The 27,400-nt window shown below is 41.4% G+C and overlaps 1 protein-coding gene across 3 annotated transcripts; it reads right to left on the bottom strand.

Moving 5' to 3' along the window:
- LOC148001095 (uncharacterized) lies at window positions 1-27,308 on the bottom strand. 3 transcript variants are annotated; one of them, XM_087587135.1, is made up of 6 exons: window positions 27,034-27,245; window positions 13,514-13,645; window positions 9,176-9,271; window positions 4,272-4,351; window positions 838-924; window positions 1-460 (listed from the first exon to the last, which is right to left on the bottom strand). In XM_087587135.1, the coding sequence occupies exons 1-5, from the start codon at window positions 27,142-27,144 to the stop codon at window positions 876-878; spliced, it is 468 nt and encodes a 155-aa protein (XP_087443261.1). In that variant the 5' UTR covers window positions 27,145-27,245; the 3' UTR covers window positions 1-460; window positions 838-875. The 3 variants fall into 3 exon arrangements, 2 of the variants coding, with proteins under 2 accessions (XP_087443261.1, XP_087443262.1); XR_015639016.1 differs by lacking the exon at window positions 13,514-13,645 and having other exon boundaries at window positions 27,034-27,252; XM_087587136.1 differs by lacking the exons at window positions 1-460; window positions 838-924; window positions 13,514-13,645 and adding an exon at window positions 1,258-3,050 and having other exon boundaries at window positions 27,034-27,308.
- Between the last annotated feature and the right edge of the window lie 92 nt (window positions 27,309-27,400).

Raw genomic sequence — 27,400 nt, 5'->3', positions numbered from 1 at the left:
GTCATAAGACACCTCTTATGCAGGGGAAGGTAATAATTTATAGAAGCTTCTAAAAGTAATTTGGATATGAAAAGAGTTTCTTGTTTTTAAACTCAGCCAAGTCTTTTCATTAATTAGAAGAGTAGCCTTCATAATGTATTCAACACACTCTATTTTCCTTAACTAATAACATAAAAACAAGTGTCACAATCTAAAAATAAGTGATGGCGTTCATGAAATTTAGAAAAGGTGACATGCATTCAAATTAGGAAAACTATGTTTTAGGAAACTATAATATCTGGAAGCTTCTGTTCCTTTGGTCAAAGCTGGAGAGAAGTTCTCTGTGTCATCTTCTTCATGTGGTTTAGTTCACTGTGGCAATGCTAGGGCAAGAGGACACCCACTCCCAGGATCTAAGCCTGATTGGATGACACTAATCCCAGTACTTCTCCAAGAGTCAGGCAAAGTTCTTGGCAAAGACCTGAAAATTAAAAAAAAAAAAAAAAAAAAAAAAGACCAATGATCAACCAGTTCCTCCTGATAGCTTAGATCAAACAGTGTTCCACACATCAAGAAACTTAGTGAACCCTGGACACTGCGTCTGCCTCTGGGGACACTGGCGTGGCTAACAGGGGTAGCCATTATTCTGAAGTGGAGAATGGAATTCCCATGAGCCTTAGCTGACATGCTGTTGCCTCCATCTCCAAGAAGAACTACAATCCAAAGAAAATGACTGTTCTTATTCTAGACATGCAGTTTTTCAGGACTGAGGGAAAGTTCCAGTATTAGAGACACAAATAGATAAGGAAAACACTTAGTAGCATGAAGGATAAAAACAACTAATAGTATAATACATACCTGTGATCCCAACACCGGAGAGGCTGAAGCATCCCGTCTTAACAAAATAAAGGGCTAGAGAGGTGGCTCACTGGGTAAGAGCATTTGCTGTACAAACATGGAAATCTGAGTATGAATCCAGCACACATGTAAAACCCCAGATATAACTGCATGTGCATGTAATACTTGCACTATGTCAGGTAGACACTGGAGCTTGGGGGCTACTGATGACCAGCCTAGTTCTAGGTTCATTGAGAGTCTGTCCCAAGGGCATAAGGCAGAGAGTGATAGTCCTGAGTATCTGATGTGTCCCTCTAGTCTATGCCCAGGTACACATACTAGCACAAACACGTATGATTGAAGAGCACACATACAACACAAACACATACATATTCCCCACGGCCACAAAAAAAATCCAACAAAGTATAACCGATAAGTTTTGAGTAATTAAACAATCTTTATTTAACAAAGTATTTTTCAGAAGCACAGTTTGAAGTAATAAGAAGATGAAACTTAGCGCACTTGCCCATTAGTTTTTAATAATGTTTCTAAAATTGTTCTATTTAATAAACTAATGTCTGCATTTCAGTCTCTGTAAAGTTGTTCCAATGAGGGATATGGGAGGAAAAACAAATCATGAAAAGGGTAGCATTCAAACATGTAGGACAGTAAAACTTTTGTATATGATTTTAATAGTAGACATAGGACATACCTTTGTCAAACCCCACAGTAGCAGGCAACTTGGCGAGACATGATGTAAACAACAGACTCTAGTTAATAAGCTGCCATTGTGCAATTGTACCAAACTATAAAACAACATGAATTTAATGGAAGAAGTTACTAGACTTGCTTCCTAGAAACTGAAAAATAAGTTAATAAAAATAAAGTCAGTATCTCTTTGAATAAGGAGAGAAAAACCTATATACTACTTGCATATATATCCAATTTAAGTAAAAGAAAGCTAAGGGAAGATTGTATTTGAAAAAAATACTTATATGCCTTTATCACAGAAACAATAGTCAAAAATTAAACCTGATTATACCTACTTCTTTACTGGGTGCATGCTAAGAAGCAAAGAGCTCTTGGTTTATTCTGAACTGCAAAAGGAATTATAGTTTTAATGAAAATATCACGGATGGTCACTGTAAAATTCCTATCTCTATGCCTCAACCCCAAGCAAAATGTAAAAATTTTTTAGATCATATGAGACATCTATATATTACAAGGGTAAGGGAATACTGTTAGCTGATCAAACAAACCACAGAACTCTGTATGACAGATATGTCTTCCTACTTCCCATTCCAAGAATGTCATGACGCACGAAAGCAATATCACAGGGAAGTGGCAGTGATGTCCTCTAGAGTAGGATGTCTAGAGCGAATGGTTACAGTGAGGAGTATGATGACACTGATGCAAGGCCCTTCTATCCTGAGTCATCTCAACAGCTACTCACATCACTTGTAAAAGCCAAGACCAACTACAAAACAGAAATTGTGTCGAAACTTTGACTACCAGAGTCCCAAACCTGAAAAGCCTGCGCTGACTGTATTCATTTGGAAAGAGACACCTTCAAGGTGTCTCTCTAGATAGGACTGGCTTTGGAGCTTGAGGAGTAACACTGCAGTGTCACTTAGATGTTACCGACCCATGCAAAATGAAGAAATTTCCTAAATATAACTGGCAACATGTCCAGAGATGACTTCCTTTTTGATATTTAGAAGCAAGTCTTGACTACCTACTACCATGACACTTCTTCCTGGGCCTATGGCACACCTGCTCCATGCCCCTGCTCTTGGCAGTGATTTGGAGACTAGCTCCCATCCCCAAGAAAGTCCTTTTAGAAAAGATTGCATAACTGTTACTGTCCTTGTTCTCATTGTATAAAGGGGGACACCAGTGAATCAGGGTAAGGAACTGAACTACCCGAGGTCACACAGTAGGTGAGGAACTGTGGCCATCACAGCGCCATGACATTAATCATGATGTCACACTGTTCCTGCCAGGATCCTGTCTTTAAAGAGCTTCTTCTGTGTAGAGAGTGGCTCGGCGAAACAAAGATGGCACCGACATCCAGCCTTGTCTGGATATAAACGACTTACTGCGCATGTGCAGGCTTGTCCCCTTGCTAGGGCTCCCTCTAGTGGTGAACAGCAGTACTGCACACGTGCGGTTTATGCACCAGGTGTCAGTTGACCGTTAATATGCTAATGAGGTGATTCATTCTCCGCCAATCCCTGGAGGACAAGTAGTGGGGTGATCCAAGCCCCACCAATCCCTGAGAGATAATTAGCATACTGTTGTCTATATAAGCCGAGCGATTTTGCTGCTCGGGGTCCCTGTTCAGAAGAGCTGTAACACTAAGAGAGCTGTAACACTGAGAAGAGCTGTAACACTGAGAAGAGCTGTAACACTAAGAGAGCTGTAACACTGAGAAGAGCTGTAACACTGAGAAGAGCTGTAACACAGTAAAGGCTTGCTCGCAGAAGAATCCTGTTGCCGCGCGTCGTTCTTGCTGGCGGGACATTGGGCGCGCAACACTTCTATATTGTTTTACAATGGTTTCCCACCAATATCCCACATGGCCTTGGTATGAGCTACACTGAATTCGGCCTTTCTTCACTCCGTTCTTTTGTTTTTATACTCATCCACTCCCTCATTCATTCACACACTCAACAACATAGTCAACAGACAAGTGTTGAACTCCATAATATAAACTAGAGTCCTGGCAGAGAGCTCTGAGATGAAGCAAATAATAAAAGAGGTGCAGTCCCTGGTTTCATGAGATTTACAGGTTAGCCAGAAAAACAAATGAATACCAATCACACAAATAGCTGTCTAAATAAAAACGTCCTAAGTATTGCAAAGGAAAGCATAAATGTGTGAGAAGGTGAAAAGGGAATGAAATCACCTGATAGTACTACAGTGGGAGGTGATCAACAGAGCTTTAAGTCTCTTGTTTATCTATCTATCTATCTATCTATCTATCTATCTATCTATCTATCTATCTATCGTTTAAATTGGATCTAGCTGCCCCTCATTGAACTGAAAACTGCCAGTCTTATGTGTCATCTCATGAGGACAACACTCACTATTCTTTTTGAAAATGCAATTAGCTAATCTAGGAAACTCACTGTAGTGCTGATATGCTGGAGGGAACACTTCCGATAATACCGTCTGAAGACCCTCTTCTCGTGTCAAAGGAGGTATCAAGCTCGCCAGCATCTGGAGATCTTTGCCCCTTGCTGGGGGAATTTGAGGCCCCTTGGGGTAGGAAAACCCATGGACCAATGTTTCATGTCTCAGTCAGCTGCCTCCTTTATCTTTATTGGGGTCATTCCTCACTATGATCTCTGTCTATGTTGCCAACGCAAAGATGTGAAATTATGGTCCATTCCAGATTCACCAGCTAGCCCATAACTAGAAGAAAGTCCCAGAGGAAAAGAACAATGACTCACCTTAGTGGTGGTGACCTGAGGCCACCTTTTGTAAGAACTTCATGGAAGATCTTCATAGTTATCTCTTGGCCTTGGGCCACCTAATAAGATAGTCTTCATTAGAGCCATAAAAAACAGATGTAACCAAAATGATACTGATCAGCCAACAAGTAAGATGTCCCCCAGGCACTAGTGGGAAGTAGCAGCAATTTAATTCTAGTGTCCCTCTTTGAGGATCTCCATAATTACACCCATTTCACAGGTCTTACCCATGGGATACCCATAAGTCTGTATTATAACATTTCTGTAGTCACAACATAATTCCTACTTTTTAACCAAAACTTGTGTAGTCTTTGTAACCACATGTCTCAAATTTATAACCATAGATCAGTTAGATGTCATATTAACTAAAAAGCTTTCTACTTCGAGTATATTGAATGCTGGAATAGATGGACACAGATATTCTCATATAAAACACCAAAACTTACCACTCAGTTTTTTTTTTTTCTGGCTCTTGCTTGTCTTGTGACTAGAATGAAGGAAATGTTGGCCTACATAAATTTTTCTAGCTACTATAATATGTTAATATAAATACTTTATAAATGTGTAATCAAAGATTATTTCTCCCAATGATGTGATTCTCCCTCCAACTGCTCCCAAAGCAAGCTAGCAGGGAGATACTTAATTTTCCTTCCCCAACTGTCTGTTCCCTTCCTGTACCTTCTCCTTCACTCCCCTACTTTCCCCAGTTGTCCTGCCTTTGCACTAAAACTTTCTTGTTGCTAGAACCTCTACCTACCCTCTAAGTTACTTGTGTAATATATGTGTGTGTGTGTGTGTGTGTGTGTGCGTGTGTGTGTATGTGTGTGTGTGTGTATGTGTTTATAGTTTGTTTGACTGGAAGAAAGTTTAGATATACTTGGCTTGTCAAGTTTTTAATCTTTAGTTTAATTAAGAATAACTAGAACATATACAAATAATACAGAATAATATCCCCAACATGCATTTGCCCAGAGGTCAGACTTATCATGCACTAATGTCTTTCCACTTCCCACAAATCTATTTTTAAAAAGAAGACCTTCACAGCCAAGTTGACTTCCCTACCTTTCTCCTTTCTTCTTCCCTAAAGAGGAAGAATGGTCTTCCATTCGGGTTCTTTAGGAGGTTAGATTTTGTTTCTTAAAGATCATGTGTGTTTGATAGCAGGGTACATTCATGTGAGTGCAGGGGCCCAAGGATGCCAGAGACACTTGATTCCTTGGACGTGGAGTAAGAGTTAAGTGGAGCCCAGGCGATATCAGTGCTGGAAACTGAACTCCAATCAGTACACAGCCAAACTGCTTGGCCCACCCTTCAGACCCAATATCTTACACTTCCATCTCATATGTACTTATTCATAAATTTAAATTTAAATGAGATGACCTCAAATGTGTTTATTATTTTATCTGTTCTATTCAGCACACTAATTCCTGGCACCAAGTCTGGAGAGAACACGTAGAACCAGTTAGATCATTTATGTTCTTGTTTCCATTATGTGAGCATACCATAATTTACTGACTCACTCAGGATTAGGCAAACTTGAGTAGACAAACATACACTACGCACTTCTAATTGTGTACTTTTACAAACAGCACTCCCAAGAAATTTCCTCTCAAATACTTCCTTGCACAGAAGAGTTTCCCTCAAGGGTGACTGCCTACGCATACACTGGGTTCCAACTAACCCAAAATAAATAAATAAATAAAAATAAAAAAATAATAAATTAAGGGAGACTTACTAGTTATTAAATGACTAAGAATCATTATACTGAATATGTAAGAAATTCCTAAACATATACTAGAGAAGAAGGTGATCCAATAAAATTGATAGATTATAAAGCTATCTGAATAAACTAAACTCCAATCAGTACACAGCCAAACTGCTTGATCCACCCGTCAGACCCCATATCTTAAAGATAAGTGTTAAGTAGCTGTTAAATATTAAAAAAATTGTTCAACCAGTAGTCATCTAAAGGAGCTGAAGTAAAAATGAAATCCCAAAGCACATATATATGATATATATCAATCATATATCAGATATATCAAGATATATCACATACATCACATATATCATATCAATTATATATCATATCAATCATATCAGTCATATATATCAAATCTATCATATATATTATATACATCATATACATTATATATTTATCATATATATCAAAGCGGCCAAAGAACCCCCAAAGAAAGAGGATGCCAGGGCAGGGCTTATGGGACTCTCCTATTCAGGCATGAGGAAGTGACTTTCTCTCCCTGGACCTTGGTAATTTCACACATAAATGAAGGTGATCTGTAAGAATCATCTAAGTCCCACTAGTTCCATATCTTTCTATTTGTTTAAACATGATTTTTGCCAGAACTACATTTGGAGATGTGAAAAGACAAAAAGGCAAATTATTTGTCTCATTCATTAAGTAAGGCTCTGCTAGGAGAGGCATAACTTCTTTTGGTGTACATCTGTGTGTTTCTTTCTCCTAAAATATTTATGTATGATGAAGTAACTATCAAGTCACTGTCCTAAAATAAGTTATGGGAAAATGAAAATATCAACCTCTGAAGGGCTAATCATCCCCACAGAAATAAATGCTGTGATGTGGTATAGTAAGGGGATGTTGGGAAGCATTGTTACTAGGGTGACCAACTCAAAGGCCTCCTTTAAGAAAAATAGCAGCCCATCTAAAGAAGACTTGCAGATCGAGAGGCAGTCATAACCAGGAAAAAGCAACAAGCTATATAAGGAGGACCCTGGAGTAAAACAGAGTTTGAACAACCTAAAGGATACTTGGTGGCTGAAACGGAAATGGAAAGAATGAAGAGATAGAGGGTAGAGGTAAAGAATCCGGGAATATCCCAGTGTTTTAAGTAATACTCAAGGGCTTAGATTTTTATCCTAAAACCGAGCAGAAAAAGAGTGGAATCGTAGCTTAGGATGTTCACTCCCCCACACCGACAGCAGGACATTAGGCAGGAGACGGAACTGAGTTGTGTGCTGGGTATCCAAAGTAAGTACAGTGAAACTGACGAATAGAGAGACTTGGAAGAAGGAGGCTCTACAGGCCCTGCTTTGACTTGATGCTTGAGGGAAGAGGAGGAGTAAGGAGAGCTTTTAGTATCCGGCTTAAACCACATTGTAGAATGATTCTACTCACACAGCGGGTCACGGGTCACAGAGCAGAGAGAAGTGTGAATCTTGTGACCCTGTTGTACAGCTTGAGTGTTAGGAGGCAGCTGAGAGATGGATGAACGCAGATGCAGTTGGATAAAGGACATTGCTGTCCTAAGAGCAGTACTGCCTCCCCAGATTGGGACGTGAGAATCCCAGGGAGTTGAAACTGCCCTAATAAACAAGCTTATCTAGCTAGAACATCTATAGTGAGACTTAAGGGCAAAGGAAAGTAAGACGTTATCAGAGCCGTAGAAAACAGCAGAGTTCAGTTGTATACACACACACTCACACACACACAGGGTGGGGTGGGGGGAATACATGTATGTATAGACATAAATGCATAAGCAACAGGGTAGACAGTCCTCCATGAAGGTTCCACCCCTCAATATGGTTGTCTGTTTTCCTTAAAGTTTGATCTCAACACTGATGGCTTTTCAGAGAAGTCTCATGACGATTTACAGAATTGACCTTTCCTAGCATATAGCATGACTGTATGGTTAGACCTGGGGGCTATGCTGATCTCTGGAGAATCTGCTCATAATTTTGGCATCTATCTGTCTAGGTCACTTGTGAATGCACTGTGCTTGTTTCTCACGCCTGCTCTGTCTTAATGCAGGAGGCAGGCACCAACCAACGCACTGTGCAGTACCAAGAAAAAACTTCCGGGTGACACCTTGCGAGAGCGAAGAAAAGCTTCCTCCTTAAGGCCCGTGGGAACTTTGAAAATGTGGAATGCAAGAGTGCACTGTGGAATTTAGTCAAACCTAGGGTTATCCCTCCAATTTTAGAAGAAAAAGAAAAATAAAAGAGCAACTAAACATTGTGCTGGGTCCTGGCACCAGATTGCATGTGCCGTCATCCTCCAAAGACTATGTGTGCACTGACAGCTCTGAACTCTCTCCTAAAAAAGGGACGGGGGCTGAGAAAATTATCGCCTGCTTCCACAGCCTCCCCAAAACTCACACACTCGAAAACCGGAACCATTTATCCTCTGATAACTTAACCATCTACTTACTAGACAAGTCCACATGTCACTGTTCAATTAAAAATTTAGTATAAAAACCCAGAACAAAATCTCGGAGTTTCCTGTGTCCTCTTTTCAGCACAGGTTGCACAAATGACCGAGATGGTGACGGCAGACACCCTCTCTCTTAAGGGTGACTTGGTGAGGACACCAGAAAGAGAACAGCATCAAAGCAAGAAAAGACGATGGACGGTGGAAAATGAGTTCCCCGGGACAAGGAAATACGGTCTTCTGTCTCCTGTTAATATTCCAGGGAGTAAGAGAGAACAGTGATGTATGTCAAAACACCCTAAGAGATTAAGAGAAAGAAACTTGCAAGCTCTGTATGCAGAAAGTTTCAGTCATGTTTTCAAATCACTCCTAAGATGAGGTGCTGAAAGGCCCACAGGCCAGGGATTTGGGCATAATCGGATCATTCAAAATCATATAAATGGCTGCCAGAGTCCAGGACAATGTTCACTTTTGAAATCACAAGAAAAGCTTTGTTTTCGGTAGGCTGAACTGACTAAAGCTCGGTTTCAGTGAAGCATGTTTTTGCTTTGGGTGTCATTATTTACTTTGGCATCTACAACCAAGGGAGCCTTTTTCTTACTCCAACTGTTGTTTTTCTTGTTTCTGCTACAACTGTGAGAGCGGAGGCAAGAACCCCGATGCTACATATCTGAATGAGAACTGGGCCCCTGTTTACCTTTGGTTCTGATAAGCCAGTGAGGGAGCATGGGGTCTCCATTAACTTGCCACAACTTGAAAAGCTGCTAGTTGTAGGTCTTGTCTCTTCAGCAATCTGGAAAATCAAGTTTAGCTGGTTTGATCAAAGACCCTGGGAGTCAGTTGAGAGCACTTTGTATGCAAAACTATAGATACTGTATACATCGGCCAGCCCAAGGCCAAAAAGCTAATAGCTCTGGGAGAGATAAAGGATTGTAATGTTGTGCTTGCGAATACCAAAGGACGGAATTAGCCATTTTAATATGGCGGCTAAGGTTTGTACTGATTAGACACTCAGACAAACAAAATACTCCAGATCTTTGAGACTTAAATCATGACCAAAAAAAAAAAAAAAAAATCTCGCTTCTGTCTGTCAACCTGCTGGAATTCAGTGTGGAGTCAAGGAATAAAACCACACTTCTATTGATGAGAGAATAGTGTTAGATAGCTATAGAGTGAGATTGCTTTTTTCCCTCTTTGTTTTATTTTATTTTATTTTATCTGTATCTCTTTTCATCCATAACTTCTCACTACAACACCTGCACAGACAAGATGATTTGATTGAGATTGATGTGGACATTCTTTCTCGGACATCCTACTTTTGGGCAAGTCAGTCATGCAAGAAAAACTAGACTCTGCTGCCAAGACATGAATCCCCGGGTCAGAACATTGTACGTTTCAACATGAGGAATTAGAATGACTAAAACCGAAAAGATTGGTCAGGTCCTTTGTACCTGATCTTATGAAATCCTGGCTTATTTCTCATTGCAAGGTTTATTTCTTGTCCTGTGATTTTATTTTTATTTATCTTGCGAAAGGGCAGACAAGGTTTTGTTTGTTTTACCTCCGGGTGGGGCAGGTAACAGTTGGTAAACTCCCTGCTATGCAAGAATGCAGACCTGAGTTCAGATCCTTGACACTTAGGTAAGGAAACAGTCATGGCTGCTCCTGGAATCCAGCGCTAGGGAGGCAGAGACAGGATGAGATTGGAGCTCAACAGTCAACTAATCTAGCCAGGTTCCAGGTTCAGGGAGAGAGCCTGTATGAGACCAAGGTAGAGCAAGAGAGGAGAATGAGCATGTGGATGGCCTCCTTTGGCTTCCACATGTGTGCAAATGCCCTTATCCGCACACTGTCTGTATACCTGCATGCAGTACACGCAAACACACAGAGCGGTGTGTGTTGAAACAAACACTGAAACCATTGTAAGCTAACTGCCTGTCCCTTTAGCTAGCATTTTTGACAACACAATATTAAGTCATGCCCTAGAACGTTAACCTTTCTTGCCCTCATGTTTGTAAAGAATGTCGTGTTTAAATGCAAGAAAGATTATTAATTCTTAAAAGGGACCCTGATTTTAGTTATTACTTACAATCCCTGAGATGCAACCATTGAGAGGAACTTTAAGCACACATACTCACACACTCACACATGAAAGGGAGACAGAGAGAGAGAGAGAGAGAGAGAGAGAGAGAGAGGGGGGACAGAGACAGAGACACAGAGAGAGACACAGAGAGAAACACAGAGAGAGAGAGAGTTGCACAGTGACCTGGTATTAAACTAAATTACAGTGGTGACATATGTAAACGAATCTGCCAGTACAAGTCTCTGAATGCCGTATGCGGTGCACAGTAATGGACAATGTGTTATTTGAGTTTTGTACTAATTAAAAACTACGTCGTTGCTAAGAATCAGTGTATTAAAACCATACATTCTTATTAAGCACGTTCCCGAGAGTTAGAAAGATGAGAGTTGGCTCTCAGGTTTCGGGGAACTATTATTAGGTTCTCAAAGTATTTTCTTAATCGCTTGCGTTTTCTGAGGGAACGCTTGGCGTCCATGTCAAGTAAACAAGGTCTGATTGTGTTCTAAAAGGCCATCTCAGGTCTTTTCTTCTTTCCGTGTTGTTTTTCCTTCCCACTCCACCAAATTTCACTTCTCAGAATCGGGACCTGAACCAAAGTTAAACATCATAAAGAAATTTGCTCAGTATAAATGAACTTTTATGGACGGAAAAGCATTTTTTTTTACAGTGTAATCTACATTTTTGTAAGGCCGTGTGGAAAATCCCTGGTGATTGAATGGCACTTAAAGACTTAAGGCCATACATTTGCCACCAAGTTTTCAAAAATCCTAGGGGGGCAAAGGGGAAGGAAACTATGGTTTCCCACTGTAGTCCCTAGAACAAAAGATTGCTTTTAAGGACCTTGTGATCCTGGCCCTCACTGGCTTTTTAGCCTCAGTTCACACCACCCAGCAGTGAGCAGTGACAGCCCCCACCAATTGCCTACAGCCTCCCCTCAAACTCTCCTTGCCATTACTCCCAGGACCTTGTCACATCCTCAGTTTCTAAATCCTCCCTGAGTCTTTCTTGCCCAATGACCCAGATTTCTTTCTTTTCTTTTTTGTTTGTTTTTTTTTTTCTTGAGATTTATCTTATTTCTCAAGTGTCTGTGGAGAAAGGTACACACACATGTTCAGGTTTCAGAGAAACCCAGAAGAGGGTGTCAGAGCTCTTACAGCGGAGTTTCAGACAGTTGTGGACCTGACTAGGGTCCTGAGAACCAACTCAGATCCCAGACAAGAGCTGCAAACACTCTTCATGGAAGAGTCAGCTCCCCAGCTCCAGGGGACTTGTTTGTTTGTTTGTTTGTTTGTTTGTTTGTTTGTTTTTGTTTTTAGCTTTCAGTGCTTGAGCCTCATTTTTCTGAACAGTATCTTCATGAACCATTCTAATAAGCCCAAGATTTCACAGGCCATCGTCTTTCCTTTAACCTGAAATGACTGAGAAACAAAAAGCCCCTTATCCTCGTCCCTTGTCCACATCCCAACTGCACCTGATCCCAACCCACAGCCACAGAACTGCCCCTTCCCTTGTTTCTTGCTCATGAGCTGTGTGATTGAGAGAAAATTCAGTGCCAAGCTTTGTGATTTGCACCTCAATGAGTTTTTCTGAGCGACTGAAAATGAGGTGAAATTAGAGTCGACTTGCTACAATTGCCTGTTCCCCTGATAGCATAGGACATCAGAACATTCTTGCTCATATGCAAGGAAGAAAACTGGTGAGGTGCAGGGAGATGTGTTCTTCTCACCCCCTTTTACTAACTCGGACTACACTGCAGTGTCTTAGAGTTGAGGGAGGCTCCTGCCTAATTCGCCAACTCCTCTCACACACATACACCACGACCTGTCCCCTTACCCAGAGGATCCCAACCCTTTCTACTATATTCTTGCTCTGCAGAACTTAAGTGGCCAAAAGGTCAACAAAATCTCAAGAGTCATACTCGAGACAGCAAATGCCAATAGCAACCTTCTAACTTCTTTTTTTCTTTAGGGAGAAAAAAAGACCCTTCTTAAACAGCTTGGTCAGTAAGTATGCGTGGCAGCAAAGGATTCTCTGTTTTCTCTTCAGATGATCACTAAACCCTGAGGCTTGACAGCTTTTTCTTCTTGTCATCTTTTTACAGACTCAACACCAACTCTCTGCTTCCACTTCATTGTTTACAGATCAACCAACCACTTGTGCTCATTGTACCATGAGGGCTAACTAGTCTGACTAGGTTTCTTCCCTCCTCCATTGGCTTTCAGTCCAAAGCCATATGTTGATTCTCGTGTAAGCGGCCTCCTTCTGTGAACATCTCTAACCAGGGCAGTGGTTCACATTATACACATATCAGCTAAGTATTAGATCTTCTTAAGATACTAATGCCCTAGGTGTGGGGGTGCTGAGGCAGGAGCGTCTCAATCTGGACAGCCTGGGCTGTGTAGTGAGAGCTCGTTAGAAAATAAAGCAAAATCAAAGACAGGGGCTGGCAGTGGGGTGGCTACAATTATTTAAAGAAGGTGTTCTTTAGATCAGCAAACAAATTTCTTCAATAAATATGATGAACCTAGCATCGAATGACATACTTTAGTGTTGTTTGACCATAAATTCCTATTAATAAGCTTATCAAAGGCTTGTGTATATAGCTAGACCTGAATCTAAAGTTAACCTTTAGAGTCTTAGCCAGGCATAGTGGGATTGCTTATAATCTCGGCATTTGTGAGGTGGAGGCAGAGGGATTAGAAAGTAAAAGCTCTCTCCGGCCACATAGTGAGTTTGAGAACAGTCTGAGCTACAAATATGTTTTTGGAGCCTGCCAAAATGTGATTTTCTTAGAGACTTTCGGAACTTCCCATGGACTAAACAGAGTCCAATTTCGCCTGCTTAAGCTGTATCTAACTGCAGCCATTTCTATTTCCAGTTTCTGCCTTAAGTCACATTGTCATAGACGAGGGTTGCAGAATTACGGGCTACTCCTCTCTGTCTAACACAAACCTGCAAACGGTTCCAACATGAAGCCTGGCTCCCAGACAGCAGCCTGACAAGCTCGGAGCAAGATGTGGTCCAGGTGCTCTGAGTGAAGGAATCTGTGCTTCTGAGCCGCTCTGAAGGGGCTTTGCCTGCAGGCTTGGAGTTGAGTTTTGAAAGACAAAGAAAAAAAGACCCCAGAAGCCATTTTGAGTCATAGAGAAAGGACATGATCAAGGCAGAAACCACATCACAAAACTGTCAATACCTGGTGTTGGTCACATCTTCCTCAAGACCCTGAGAAAGAGCATGACCCACATCTTACAGGAACAATATTATTGGCATGGTTTTATGCACCGCAGAAAAGTTTAAGCCATTAAAATGCCATGACTGATAACCGCACTTCTACACATTGAGAACCCCATTCTCAGTATACTGAACTGATTTGAATAAATGGCTACTGAGAAAAAAATTATCTTCATAATTATAGCTAAGCTGATACAGGTGAGTACTCTGAATTCTTATTGTTTCCAAGTCTCGACTTGTTGATGAATCACTGGTAGATTTCCTGACAGACTTTTTCCAAATTACTAGGATTTAATAGTGGAAGAGCATGATCTAGGTGCTTCACTTACTGTCAAAGTAGTTCCTCGGTCTCCTAATATATACAGGAAAGGCAAGGGAAACAATTTCAGTTTTAGGGTAAGATGTTTCCTTTTACCTCCAATGCTTTTAAGTTAAAAAAAAAAAGTCTCATTCTCACACAAGGTAGAAAACTTGTATTGTAGATAAATGCATCTTATACTGCATTAATTATTAATTGCATGCCCCACCTAAAATAAAATGCCTATGATCTCTAGTCATACTCTGAGAAGTTTAAGACCATTGTAATAATAGTGTTTCTGTGAAACCATGGCTGATGGAAAAGAAAGAAAATATTGGGGAAATTGTACTTTCCTTGGCTTATTTCCTTGATGAAAATGAAAGAGACTTGGTTATCTCATTTCTGAGATACACACACACACACACATATGTATATTGGGAACACTTGAACCAGTGGGCCAGCTTCTGTCACTAACACTGCATTACCCTTGGTATAAGTTGGTGGTTGCTCCCAAGCCACTTAGAAAATGCACGATTCTCACAGTTGATCCCACTCCCCCTTAGATCAGCCCCATGCCAGTGCCTGGATGATACTCATCTTCACAGTTGATTGAACGGGCATTGCTTTTCAGGTTGCAGTGCAACGTGACTAATCCCAAACAGAAATGAAACCGAACTAATTAATAAACAACTCTTCCTAATGTGCATTCTGATTAAAATATGGACTTAAGATCGGAAATTCTGTTTCAAGAACTTTTAATAGTTCTTCTGCTCACTGAATTGTGATCAAATCAAAAATCTCATTGCTTTCTTGCTTGTTTTGTTTCTTTATCTTTTGAAACAGGACATTGCTATAGCTCAGGATGACTTCAAACTTATTGTGTGGAAGCTCTTATCAAGTTTGAGCCTTGAAAATGATGGCTTGAGGTTTGGCCCTCAGCTTCTCAAAGGCTGAGAGTATAAGGTATATGTTACTACATCCCAGCACCATTGACAGACCCTTTGATACAATTTCTTTTTTAGATATGTTATTTGGTTATTTGGGTTGTTTTCTTAGTTACCAATATAAGTAAGTTTCTCATTATAATCAATATTTTGGGATGCTTGTGAGATAGGCCAGTGGGTAATGTGCTTGGCCACCATGCAAGTCTGAAGATCTGACTTCAGAAGTAAATCTACAAAATTGTCCTCTGACCTCCATACATGTGTCATAGCAATAAATTTTAATTCTTTGTCTGTTTCTTTTTGGTTTTTAAGACAAGGTTTCACTATGTAGTCCTGGAATTTACTCTGTAGTCCTAGAACTCACTTTATAGACCAGGCTGGCCTTGAACTCCGAGATCCAGTTGCCTCACCTCCCACAAGTGCTAAGATTAAAGGCATGCACCACCACTGCCTGGCTAACTTAAAATATTTAAAGTATCTTCTATTATACAGAGGAGAAATGGTTCTGTTTTATGGAGAAATCTACCAAATTTGAAAGCTCATGTGTTTTGGTAATAGAAAATGTTCACTGTCTTAGAAAACATTGCTTCAGCCACACATCTAGCAGATCAAGAGCAACTTTCATCAGAAATCTCAAAATTTCTACTCTCATTATTTTATTGACACCACTCCTAATACATCAATGTGGGATTCCATAGCTCCAAAGGAGACCAGGTCTGACCCTTGAAAAACATCACTTCTCTAAGGAGCATATAGTATATTCTTCCCTAGTCTGCTCATAGCAAGATTTATTGAGAGAAGTATAAGAGAGGCAAAGTCCTTAACCTCTGAGAAGTCATTATAATCATATAAAATAAAGAGCAATAGCCAAGGTACAGAAAAGGAACCTAGAGAGCTGGAATAAAGGCATTTGCCACTTAGAATGCAAAGATGCCAACTTCGGAAGACTAATCCTCTGTGTTATACAACCAAGGAGAAGAACAGAAGAGCAATGGGGAGAATCTGGTGAGGGGCAGGAAGGACAGCTTGAATTGAGTGTGGGGAATATGAGTGAAGACCAAGAATAGCAGCCCAAGGTGGTGGGGAAATAGCATTGCCTTTGCAAGTGGGTTTCCATCCAGTCTCTGTGCTTCCCTCTGACCTCCATGCTCGGGTTGGTGCTAAGAGCCCAGGGAGAGGACTGGAGCAATGCAAACTTTCACTGAAAAAAAGAGAGAGATTAACATTTGAAAACCATAGAGTATTTTGAAAATGCAAGGAAGCCAGGTATCACAGCATCAGGTAGATGGGCATAGGATTGGGAGTTCAAGGGTATCTTTGGCTACATAGGGAATTTGAGACCAACATACAAATGCAAGATGTCACCGTTTTCTTAGCAACATAATTCATAATCATATTAAAGCATTCTCTTGCTTAAACATTCTGGGGAATTCTCTTTGCATTTATGAATAAATAAAATCTAAAGTCTAGTTCTACTGTCTAGTTCCAGGTGCCTTTGTTGCTCACTTTTCCTAGGGCGCACTGGCCTCCCCCCCCCACACTCCCCCCTCCAGTTCCAGGTTCTCTAGGACCACTTGATCTTTCTACGTCTTCTCTATCTAACCTTCACCTTCTTCTCCCTTCTCCTCTCTAGCTCATTGAAAAGATCTCTGAATTTCAACTGAAACACGTCAAAAAGAACTCATACACCCCGCCCCCTCCCTCATTCATAGAAGGACCCCACTCTTCCCAGACACATCATGTTGGGTTTGCCCCCAGCATCTGCCCTCATCTGAAATTACTTTTCTTATTGATTTGTCTCTAGCTCACTGACTGGCTCCTGCATCAATCTTTCTCTCTACGGCATCATTCTCCTTCCCACTGAGCTAGAGAAGAAGAGCTTCTTGACCCAATCTAGGTCTCTCAGCAGCTGTTTCCATTACTGCAAACGGATTTAAGATGGCTTCTTTCCTTTCCATCTCTATTTTCTGAGTTGCCATTCTCTATTTAACTTTCTTTAGTCAGGTCTGTGTTAACTTTGTCTCACTGTGAAAAAAAAAAAAATCCCAACAAGCAACTTAAAAGAAGAAAATGGCTGTTTGGGTAGATGGTTTCAGAACTATAGCCCATAATCAGTTGACCCCCACTGTTCTTAGGGAGGTGGCAAGGGAGAAGGGCATGGTGCAGTAGACCAAGGCTGTGCTCCAGGAAGGCCAGGATGTACAAAGAAACAAATAAAAGACCTGGGTGCTAGAGCACACTCCCAACAACTTAATTTTGTTCCACCATATCTTACCTTCTGACATACACCATCTCCCTAACAGTGGGCACCTAAGCCTTTAATGTACGAGGTTTAAGGGACACTTGAAATCAAAATCTAAAATAGGGTCCCTATCCCTACTTCACAAAACTGTTCTTATCAGTATCCTCACTGACAGCTTTAGCAGCGCCTAGAGTTAACTTTCAGCTGCCATCTGCCTTTGAAGTACCATTTGACAAACCTGATTATCTCACACTCCCTAGTATCTTTATTTCTCTTGGCTGCTGGAACTTGATTTCCTATTGGTTCTCCTATAACCTCATAAGCTGCTTTTGAGCAGGTCTTCACTATTTAAAAGATTAAGAGGCCAAGTTTAGTCTTTATGTTTCTCCTAATTACACTTCTCCTATCACTTTAGTTTTATAGCTTTAATATAGCCTATGTGCTAATAAATTCTCAAATGTTTTAAGCTCAAAGATAAATCTACTTGAATGTTCCAAGGCAATGCAAGCTACATAACAAACTACCCAAAAAGGAATGGCTTAAAATGACAATTATATTATTATAGGCCACAAATTTGAGTAAACTAAATGGCCCACCACAGGATACTCTTGGATATTTACCTGATGATATATAGACCATTTTAGAAGAGGGCCAAAATGGCTACCTTCCTTCACACATTTAAAGACCTAATTACATAATATGCAGAACCCACTGGAGGGTGGGGAGATTAAGAATCTTTGAGAGTGTCTATATTAGTTTGGTCTGTAAGTTTGTCTTCATTATATTGATTGATGTGGACTCAGCCAACTGAGCTGGAGATCTTGGCCTATGTAAGTTCAGAGAACAAGCTGAGTTCTAAGAATCATGTGTGTGTCAATTTCTGTTTGCCCTTGACTATAGATGTAATGTGATTAGTTATTTCAACTTCCTATAGCTTTGACTTCCCTGCAATGATGGACTATAACCTGGCCTTGTGAGCTACAATAAACCCTTTCTTCTTTATGTTGTTTTTGTTGTCAGGGTATTTTATCACAACAACAAAATAAAAGTTAGGAGATCCCTTGCTTAAAAATCACTAAGAATTTCAAGAACTCAAAGGTAGGCATTCTTTACACAGGTACATGGCTTTATTTCCTGGATCATATTCTGTAGAATCATGGAGTAGGCAGGTTAAAATGTAAACAACTAGACTCATTCCAGAATGGCCAAATCAGGTTCTCTACTATTTATCTATGGTATCAACGTTATTTACGTGCTTTATGTTAGAGTTTGAAACTGACATTTTTGTGTCCAAACATACCTTCTACTTCTAGATACTTTCCCTTCCTTTTCTAATTTCAAAGGCTTGGTGGTCAATTATCGTCCTTAAATTAAAATTTAAGACTTGATGAGTTATTAATGTCTATTAACACTAGTAAGAGTCCCTAAAATAAACAAGGAAACAGCCTAAAAGCTGGACAAGCAATAATATTTTAAGAAGGAAGGAAGGTCATTCTGACACTCATTTATTTGCTGTCTGTGAATCAAAAAAGTAATGTTCACTTTTGGTATTTCAAAACATTACTCACTGATTTGTTTTATTAAAACGTATACAGTGAATGCCTGCTATGAGTGAAGAATAGAATTGTTCCCCTTTATGATAATTATCTAGGAAGCACTGGATTATAGCTCTAAGGATTTGTGTTTTGGGGGGATGTCTTGAGACAGGTTTTCTCTGTGTAACTCTGGCCATCCTAAGACTCATTCTGTAGACCAGGCAGGTCTCAAACTCAGAGATCCACCTGCCTTTGACTTCTGGGTGCTGGACCTATAGTTGTGTGCCACCACCGCCACCACCACCCAGCTTAGTCCTGGGGATCTCGAGTATAACAAGTACCAAGTAGATGAAGCCACTTACAAATGTCACTACAAAATGTCTTTGAACTCTGCTTACAATTGGACTCGGAATTTTTGTAAATTTGTATTCTAAATCATATGTATTTTTTAAACAGAAAATAATGTTTAAGTTATTATGTACTGTTAGAAGGCAGGAGACTCCTCTCAAAACACATTTTATTCTTTGTATAATGATAGGATACCGTTCCCATTCTTCAGTTTTGTGTGACTATTTAATTGGGTGCTAGCCAATGGTTCATGAGACTTTGCTAGAGTGTTTTTTAAACAGTTCTCTAGGCCTATTCCACTTCAGTTGGTGTCATCCAAAATGTTGCACCAAACTTGGAAGGCATATATTGTCAGTGTCAGAGCCACAACATAGAAGGAGCCTGGGTCCTTGAATGGTCAAATGGAGGAAAACTGTAGGATGATGTCATTATGCAGGTGAAAGCAGGTAAGTTAGGTCAAGGCCATGACTGGATAGTAAAAGAATAAGGTGGGGACAAAGTTTTTGTAAATCAGGAGAGAAGGAGAGGAAGAATCAAGATGGAGATAGGGAGGGATGACCCAGATCCAGGTGGTCTTGAATTGCCAAGGTAACTGGGATGGCTTTCTGTAGGCAAATTTATCTTATCTAGGTGGTTTATATCCTGTTGGAAATTTATTGTGTGTGTGTATTGTGGATTGAGACTTAACATATAAATTTGATTGTTGGTTTCAGTTTGTTGAGTCTTTGTTTCACCAGGTAGTTGGAAGTTTATACTTTAACTACCAGGGGGCAGTTTACTGGAGTGTGGGCAGAGTCCATGGCAGGGAACTTCGATAGGCCAGCTACTGCTGGCCTTCTAAAGCCCTGATTTTACCAGGTAGCCGGAATCAGAGAGTTCTCAGCTAACAGGCGCCAGGGGAGATACTAATCTGAGATAAATTAACAATATTTCCAATGGCCCACTGGAGCCAGAACTAACAAGGGAGGGAGACCACCAGGGTACACTCGGGAACTGGTTCTGGCATTTTTTTTTTAAATTTTTACTGCAACAGAAAACTACAAGTCAGTTTTTCTATTAGAAAAACCTTCTTTATGACTGTATCACTATGTATTTTGTGGTGTTTGTTACATCAATCTTTACCTCAATATTATAGATATCTCACTCTTCCACTAAATCCTTGATAAATCAGTGTTTGGCCAAAAATTGTATGGTTGTTCCATGGCTTGACACAACTCCTGGCATAACTAGTTAAGGCTTTTTACATAGATACTCTCTTTCCATGAAGTATGGCAGGCCACCATTATGCATGCCCAATATTTTTTGGTAAGGTACCAACCACTTTTATGTACACAGCAACAGTGTTAGAGCAGCAATCTCCATTGTGACCTAAATCAGGAAACCATGAGCAGTCAACCCAATGAAGCCAACAACTCTCTTTCCTGCAATGTCCCGCCATTGCAGCCACTAGGTGCCAGGGGTCAGATCCCCTCCTCATGCAAAGTGTTTCTTTTCTAGAAGACAATCCAGGCTCTGTACCCCACAACAGAGTTGCTTCTGTATCTGTTCATTTTTTTGTTTTGTTTTGCTTTTGGGGAAGAAGGGGGTGTGAGTATGTAGACAGTTAATAGTGTGGTGGTTCACTCTGAAACAGATTTTTAAGTATACTAAAGATCTTAGAGAGCACTTAGCTCTCTCTAGTATATTACAGCAGGGAATATAAGAAACATGAGATACTGAGGCAACAGACAAGTCACACGTCATAAGTCACAGGGCTGTATGCAGAATTTGCCATGGAACTCAAGGGTTCCTGAAGTAATCTTCATGCTGATAATGAACAGGGTCTGAATTTGCACATGCGAACATCTCCCTGAACATGAATTGTCACAAAAATGCAAACCTAGAAGTCACCTCACCATCTCCTCAGTCCTGGAATTCTGGAAAAGAAAAAGGCAGTTTGGGTCCTCTTACCTTTTGAGGCAGCAGAAACCTTCTGAACTTAGAGGCAAGATGGATGTAGATCTCCTGTCAGAAGGTGAACTAGTGCAGGGCAGGCTTCCTGAATGTAGTCCATGCTCCCAAACCACTATTGCTATCAATTCTACCTTCGTTTTTGTTTGTCTTTCTTAAACATCCTGGGTTTCTCTTCCCATTCATTACTAGTAAGAGTTTCTTCATCTCCCATTCTCTTGAAGCCTTGTCTTTCTGAACTGTCCCACGTGACAGTATTTATTTTGGCTTGCCAACAGTTTCCCTTCACGGTGTCCTGTCCAACATTTTTTCCAGTTGGTCAGTTTGCTAGCTCAGGATGTTTGGAGATAGAATGTTTACATATTGGACATGTTGCCTGTTTACATGCAGTCTTGTCATGTTCTCATCAGGTGACTTAAGAGCTTATTGTTCTCTGGGTCACTTCTTTAACCATCCGAAATGTGCTCTCTGGGCCAGTCCCATGGGTTGTTGATTGACATCAAAACATTCTAAGGTGTTGGGTCCTCCTGTCTTCTATTTTTTCTTAATTTCTTCTCATTCCACCTGAGCAGGAAATACCAGTTTTTCTGCTGCCTCATGGGATACCTCATCACTAAAAGCAGGCTTTCTCTTTAGCTCCCATTACCTTAAGTTTGTCATTGTTCTGCTAATGCGTCTCCAAATTCTGTGATGAGATGCCAGTGTTTTTGCCTACCACCACAACTATGTTTTCCAGTTGCTGTGCCTTTGTGTACCCTGCAGTACCAGATGTAAGGCTGGATGTTCTTTTGTGATCCTAAACATGGCCCAAGAGTTTACTTCTTTCTAGAACTCCCTTCATGTTTCTGTTATTGGGTTTTGTTTTCTCATTTCCCAACTTGGAGATCATTTCAAATTGTATTTCTTCCAAGTCAGTCCCAGTTCAAAGTGACATGGCTTTATTTATTTATGTAGTGTGTGTGTAAGTAAGGTGGTAAGTGATAGAAAAAGATATCTAGATATTAACCCTGGGCCTTTATATATAAGCACATACAAAACCCACACACGTACACATATACACATGGGTGTGAAAGAACATAAGACATGGAAATAATCCTTTTAGCACACAGTGGTCTGTTGCTTCACTTGGAAATTGGCCAAAAGACTAAACTGATCATGTCTTCTGTCATTCTCATGTTGCTGCTGGGTCTCTGTCTATCCACTAATTCACCCCAGATTGAGCTTTCTCCCTCCTTACTGTGGTGGCCTTAATTCATAATTTCTTTCTTCCTCTTGAATCTTCTACAACACTTCACTAAGCCTCTTTGCCTTTAGACCACACCTTCGAATCAAACCTCCACTGAACTCCAATAAATCCTTTCCTTAATTAAATCTTTAAAATTCCCGTCTCCCATTAGATCCCTCCCTATATGGTTTCCTCATCTTCTAGAAGTTTCTTCAGAATACAGGTTAAGCCCTGAAGGCTACCCCAGCAAGCACTTTGACTCCCATCTCTCCAGCTCATTGCTTTGCACACAACCTTTAAGGTTTTTAAAGCTTAGGAGAGTACCAAGTTGTTGCGTGCTATTGCCATCTATGAAGCCATCATTTGACTTGCAGTCACAAACGTACTCCAACCTTTAAGCTCAATCAAAGGTGCAAACAGGAATGCAGGTCTTTCTCTGCTGGCAAATAAGTCTCATATACATTGCTGCTTGCTGAATACGCCTTCACCTGAGTTTGATATCATCCAAGAATCTTTCCCCTTCTGCACATCTTTCTCTTAGAAAAGAAAGGCCCCTGGCTCAGAGCAAAATGCTTATTGTTTGATCACCAAGCTCCTGGGGGATCTGCCCACTGAAAACAAATTCCTGTTTGTTAGATTGCTGGGAACTTACAGAAATGAGCCTCTTAGCCACCAAGGTAGAGAGCTCAGGTGCAGAGAGAAAAAAAGAAAAAAATCATGGCACAAAACGGCATTCTGTGTGCTTGGAAACAACTGTGCTTGTGAGAAGCTTAAATACTAGCTAGGTACAGAGAGTTCAGCAATCCTTTCCGAAGAGAAATCATAGTTTCCACGTGACAAAAGCAAATGCGCTCTTCTTTGAATGCTGAAAGTGAGGCAGCAGTTTGGAGAGGAAACAAAGTGTCACCAAGTAAAGCACTTGCATCTGAGTTCAGAGCCAGTCCCTTCCCGTCCCAGTCACCTTTGTCAGAGCACACAACAGCACAGCAAGCTTGGGCTTTCTCACTTTCCCAGGTCATATATCTTTACCACTAGTGAGATTCTGACTTAATCACAGAAACCCATCAGCTCTCTTAATCCCCGGCTGCTTTAACGAGCTCTGCATGTGCTGCAAGAAAGCCAGGACTCTGTACTCAGTTCAGTACCATGCTGCTCAGCCTTTGCCTAGAACCCATGGCTCCTCCGTTCTCACGACACAGGAAGGCAGACAAGCAGTCAAACGATACCTGACAAGCTACACGTATCTTTAGCTAAAGTCGTAGGGGCAGGGAGGGGCAAAGAGGTTGCCCTTTGGTTACCTCCTGAGATGTGTCACACCTCAATAGCGCTCGAGAGCATTGTTAAAAAGCTATACGTTGCAGCTGAGAACACTGAATCCAGAAGTGTTTTGCTCAAGTGATGGACCGTGGATCTAAACTGGCCTTCCATAGATGTGCTCTGTCCCTTCCATGGCAGCAGCTTCCCAGAGAACAGTCATGGCCCTCTGTGACAAAGGGAAACTGATTGCCTTCAAATCTGATGGTAATGAAGTAGATTGCTCAGAGAATAGACCTCACTTCTCTTAGTTCCCATTCTTGTTCCCCTAGTGGATATTAGTCCAATGGTGGTGTCTCTATGTGCTAGGTCTAGAATTTTTCAGAAACTGTGTTTTAGCTCAATGACTAGCACCAGAGTGAGGGCTACAGTGATAGGTGACAGCGAGATATCAAAGGCAAGCCACCCTCGAGTCTCCCATACACAATGTAATCTCAGATGAAAGCCTTTCTTTCGGCTTTACGCTGAGGAGTGACGCTCAGACGCATTACCCTTGTATTATCTGGATTGATATCCCAGGCTCCGACAGCCCGGTGACAGCTAGCAGAACTCGACTATTGCTAAAGGCGAATGTCTATATCTCCTGGCATCGAAGATCAATATTTCACTGGCTTCTTGTTGCTTAAATAGCTCATCTCAAATAGCTCTTGGCAAACATTCATTCAGCAAGACACCTACCATGTGTGACACAGCAATAGGAAATAAAAAATGTAAAAGATACACGCACTGGGTTCTTCCTCCCAAATCATGCATTCGTACATCTCTACTGCCCTTACCATAATAAAATCAAACACTGCCCTCCCACCCCAATTAGGAACATAGTAGCAATGTTTTGATTGGTTTGTGGCTCTTCTTTTGAAGCTAGAAGTTCAGTTATAGTATACCTCTACTTGATGTCTTTCGATAACTGCCCCTTGCAACCACAATGAGCTGCTTTGCCTAACTCTGAACCTTCATGTCCGCATATTCCCTGCGGTTCAGGTTTACCTGAGACAATCTCTCCTCCGAGGGATCTCCCTGGTGACTGCTTCTTAGACAAACATGGCAATACTTTGCTCCCTTACCTCTTAGAAGAGTTATTAATGTATTAAACATTTTTTTAAAAATATATAGCTATTTCTTTCCATCAGGGTAAGGCGAAGCCTTTGAACACAGGGGTTCTTTTTCTTCATTTTAATTTGCTTATCACTTCTGCCAAAGCCTCGCTCAACGTGGTGCTTAATGAACTTGAGAAATGAATCAGAGCGGAGTACATCTTGGCATAGTCACATGAGCGGTTAGTGAGAATAGAAAGCATCATACAAGACAAAGTCAGTCAACAATCAACATTCTAGCATGCGGTGGAAACAGGATTCACAAACCCCTGTCCCTGAAGAGTTATTAACAGTTGATGGCTTCTGGGGAAGGCAGAATAGGTTTTCTTTATGGGTGTAGCTCCTAGTATAGGTCAGCCACACTCCACTGGGTGGCCCCATATCCAGGAATATGTGGACAGCACAAGTTAGAGTTCATGGGTTATTAAGACAAACCAAAAAAGGGACATGAAGTTGGGGGTCAGGGAGGTAAGGGTGAATCAGAGAACTAAGGGAGAGGACTAGGGTGACACGAGTTTGTACAGCCTGAGGGATTGACCTGATTGGAGTTTCAAAGGAATGAAGACAGAAGAGCTTGGATTGGGAAGACTGCATTCTCTGATGGAGAAGCCACGGCATCCCTGGAAGCTCAGCATATTTATTAAAATAAATGTTGAAACAGGAGGCAGGGTTATTGCATGCAGCTGAGCAGGGAGCGGGGCTGTTGCAGACAGATAAGCAAGGGGGCAGGGTTATTATGTACAATTGAACAAGGAAACAGGTTAATCAAATCTTGGTAAAAGCAAACTCTGAAGTGTAGTCCATGAACATACAGAGGGAGAAGGCTATAGCAGACATTTTCTGCACACACTGTCCATGCTTGCACTTGGCCAGAGGGAGACTTTGTCATCGATCTGAGCCTCATGGAGGCTTTCCTCTTTGCACAGGTATGCAGCATTGGGAGTCCTTAAGATGGGGGTGCCCCTGTCAAACAATATACATTCACTGAGTACTTCGCATGCTCCCTACAGTGGAGGGTGAATATGACCAAAATATTTTGTACGAAATTCTCAAAGCATTAATAAAGTAGTAAAAAAAATTAGAAAGCACCAATATCACTCATGCCGTGACACTTTGTTTTTCATTCCATGTTTTTTGTAATTTTCATGTCACTTTTTCCCTCTATTTTCTTTTCATTGATTTTAATAAGAAAAACAAACAACCTAGTTGCTGATACTTAACTGACAGTCCTGTCACTGAAAAAAGAGAGAAAGCTGAGGACATTTACAGTACATCTATCCAGATAGTAACGTAAGTATTATTTCCCCAAACAATGTTTCTTTTAGGTCTACATAGTAGATCTATGTTTCTAAATGCTTGCAAGGAAGCATCCAAGAGAAAGGGTCGGAAGAGCCTAACAAACATGAACTCTAAATGTCCTTCAGAGAGAATGCTTGAAGAAGCATTGAAGGATTGATGTAACTTAGAAGTTTGCCGATCCAGTACTCATGAGACCTTGGGTTTGATTCCCCCACACCAAAGAATAAGAACGAGGAAGAAGAAGAAAAAGAAAAAGAAAAACTATCCACAGCATCAATTACAGCAAAGGCCCTAAGAGGAAGAGCCGAGTTTCATGACATATTTCAGCAAAAACAAAAACCAATAAGAACAAAGAGGCTGGTGGCTCAGCTATTCACACAAGGTTATTCTGTTTCTTAAAAAATAAAACAAGAAGCTATGCATGCTTCATGTTCATGTGTATGCAGCAAAAGATCTAGGAGGTTCCTCATTGAATTGCTAATACTGAGAGAGCCCGTGGGCAGCACCCCGAGAGCAAACTTGAGCCTCGGGACCACAGGTAAGACCAACTTGTCTGCTACAAGAAAGCTGCCTGGTGAAATCGGGACACACAGAGGCAGAATTCCTCTAGGACCGGGCACGTCCTGTGTTTACCGGAAGTCCCACACCCCCGGATCCCGGCCCGCAGCAGCTCTCTGCTCCCAGACCCCGTGAGAGAGAGACCCAACCGCCTGGTCAGGTGGGCACTCCTGAGGCTGCAGAGCGGAAGAGACCACCAACATTGCCCACCCCTGCCCACATCCCTGGCCCAAGAGGAAACTGTATAAGGCCTCTGGGCTCCCGTGGGGGAGGGCCCAGGAGCGGCAGGACCCCTGCCTGAGACACCACCAGAACCTGAAGGAAACAGACTGGATAAACAGTTCTCTGCACCCAAATCCCGTGGGAGGGAGAGCTAAACCTTCAGAGAGGCAGACAAGCCTGGGAAACCAGAAGAGACTGCTCTCTGTACATACATCTCGGACGCCAGAGGAAAACACCAAAGGCCATCTGGAACCCTGGTGCACTGTAGCTCCCAGAAGGGGCGGCACAGGTCTTCCTGGTTGCTGCCGCTGCAAAGAGCCCATGGGCAGCACCCCGCGAGCAAACTTGAGCCTCGGGACCACAGGTAAGACCAACTTGTATGCCGCAAGTGACCTGCCTGGTGAACTCAAGACACAGGCCCACAGGAAGAGCTGAAGACCTGTAGAGAGGAAAAACTACACGCCCGAAAGCAGAACACTCTGTCCCCATAACTGGCTGAAAGAAAACAGTAAAACAGGTGTAGAGCACTCCTGACACACAGGCTTATAGGGACAGTCTAGCCACTGTCAGAAATAGCAG

Source organism: Rattus norvegicus, chromosome 15 (assembly GCF_021556685.1).
Source record: "Rattus norvegicus strain SHRSP/BbbUtx chromosome 15, alternate assembly SHRSP_T2T, whole genome shotgun sequence".
Taxonomy (NCBI): Eukaryota; Metazoa; Chordata; class Mammalia; order Rodentia; family Muridae; genus Rattus; species Rattus norvegicus.
This window is presented reverse-complemented; position numbering and strand designations above follow the sequence as displayed.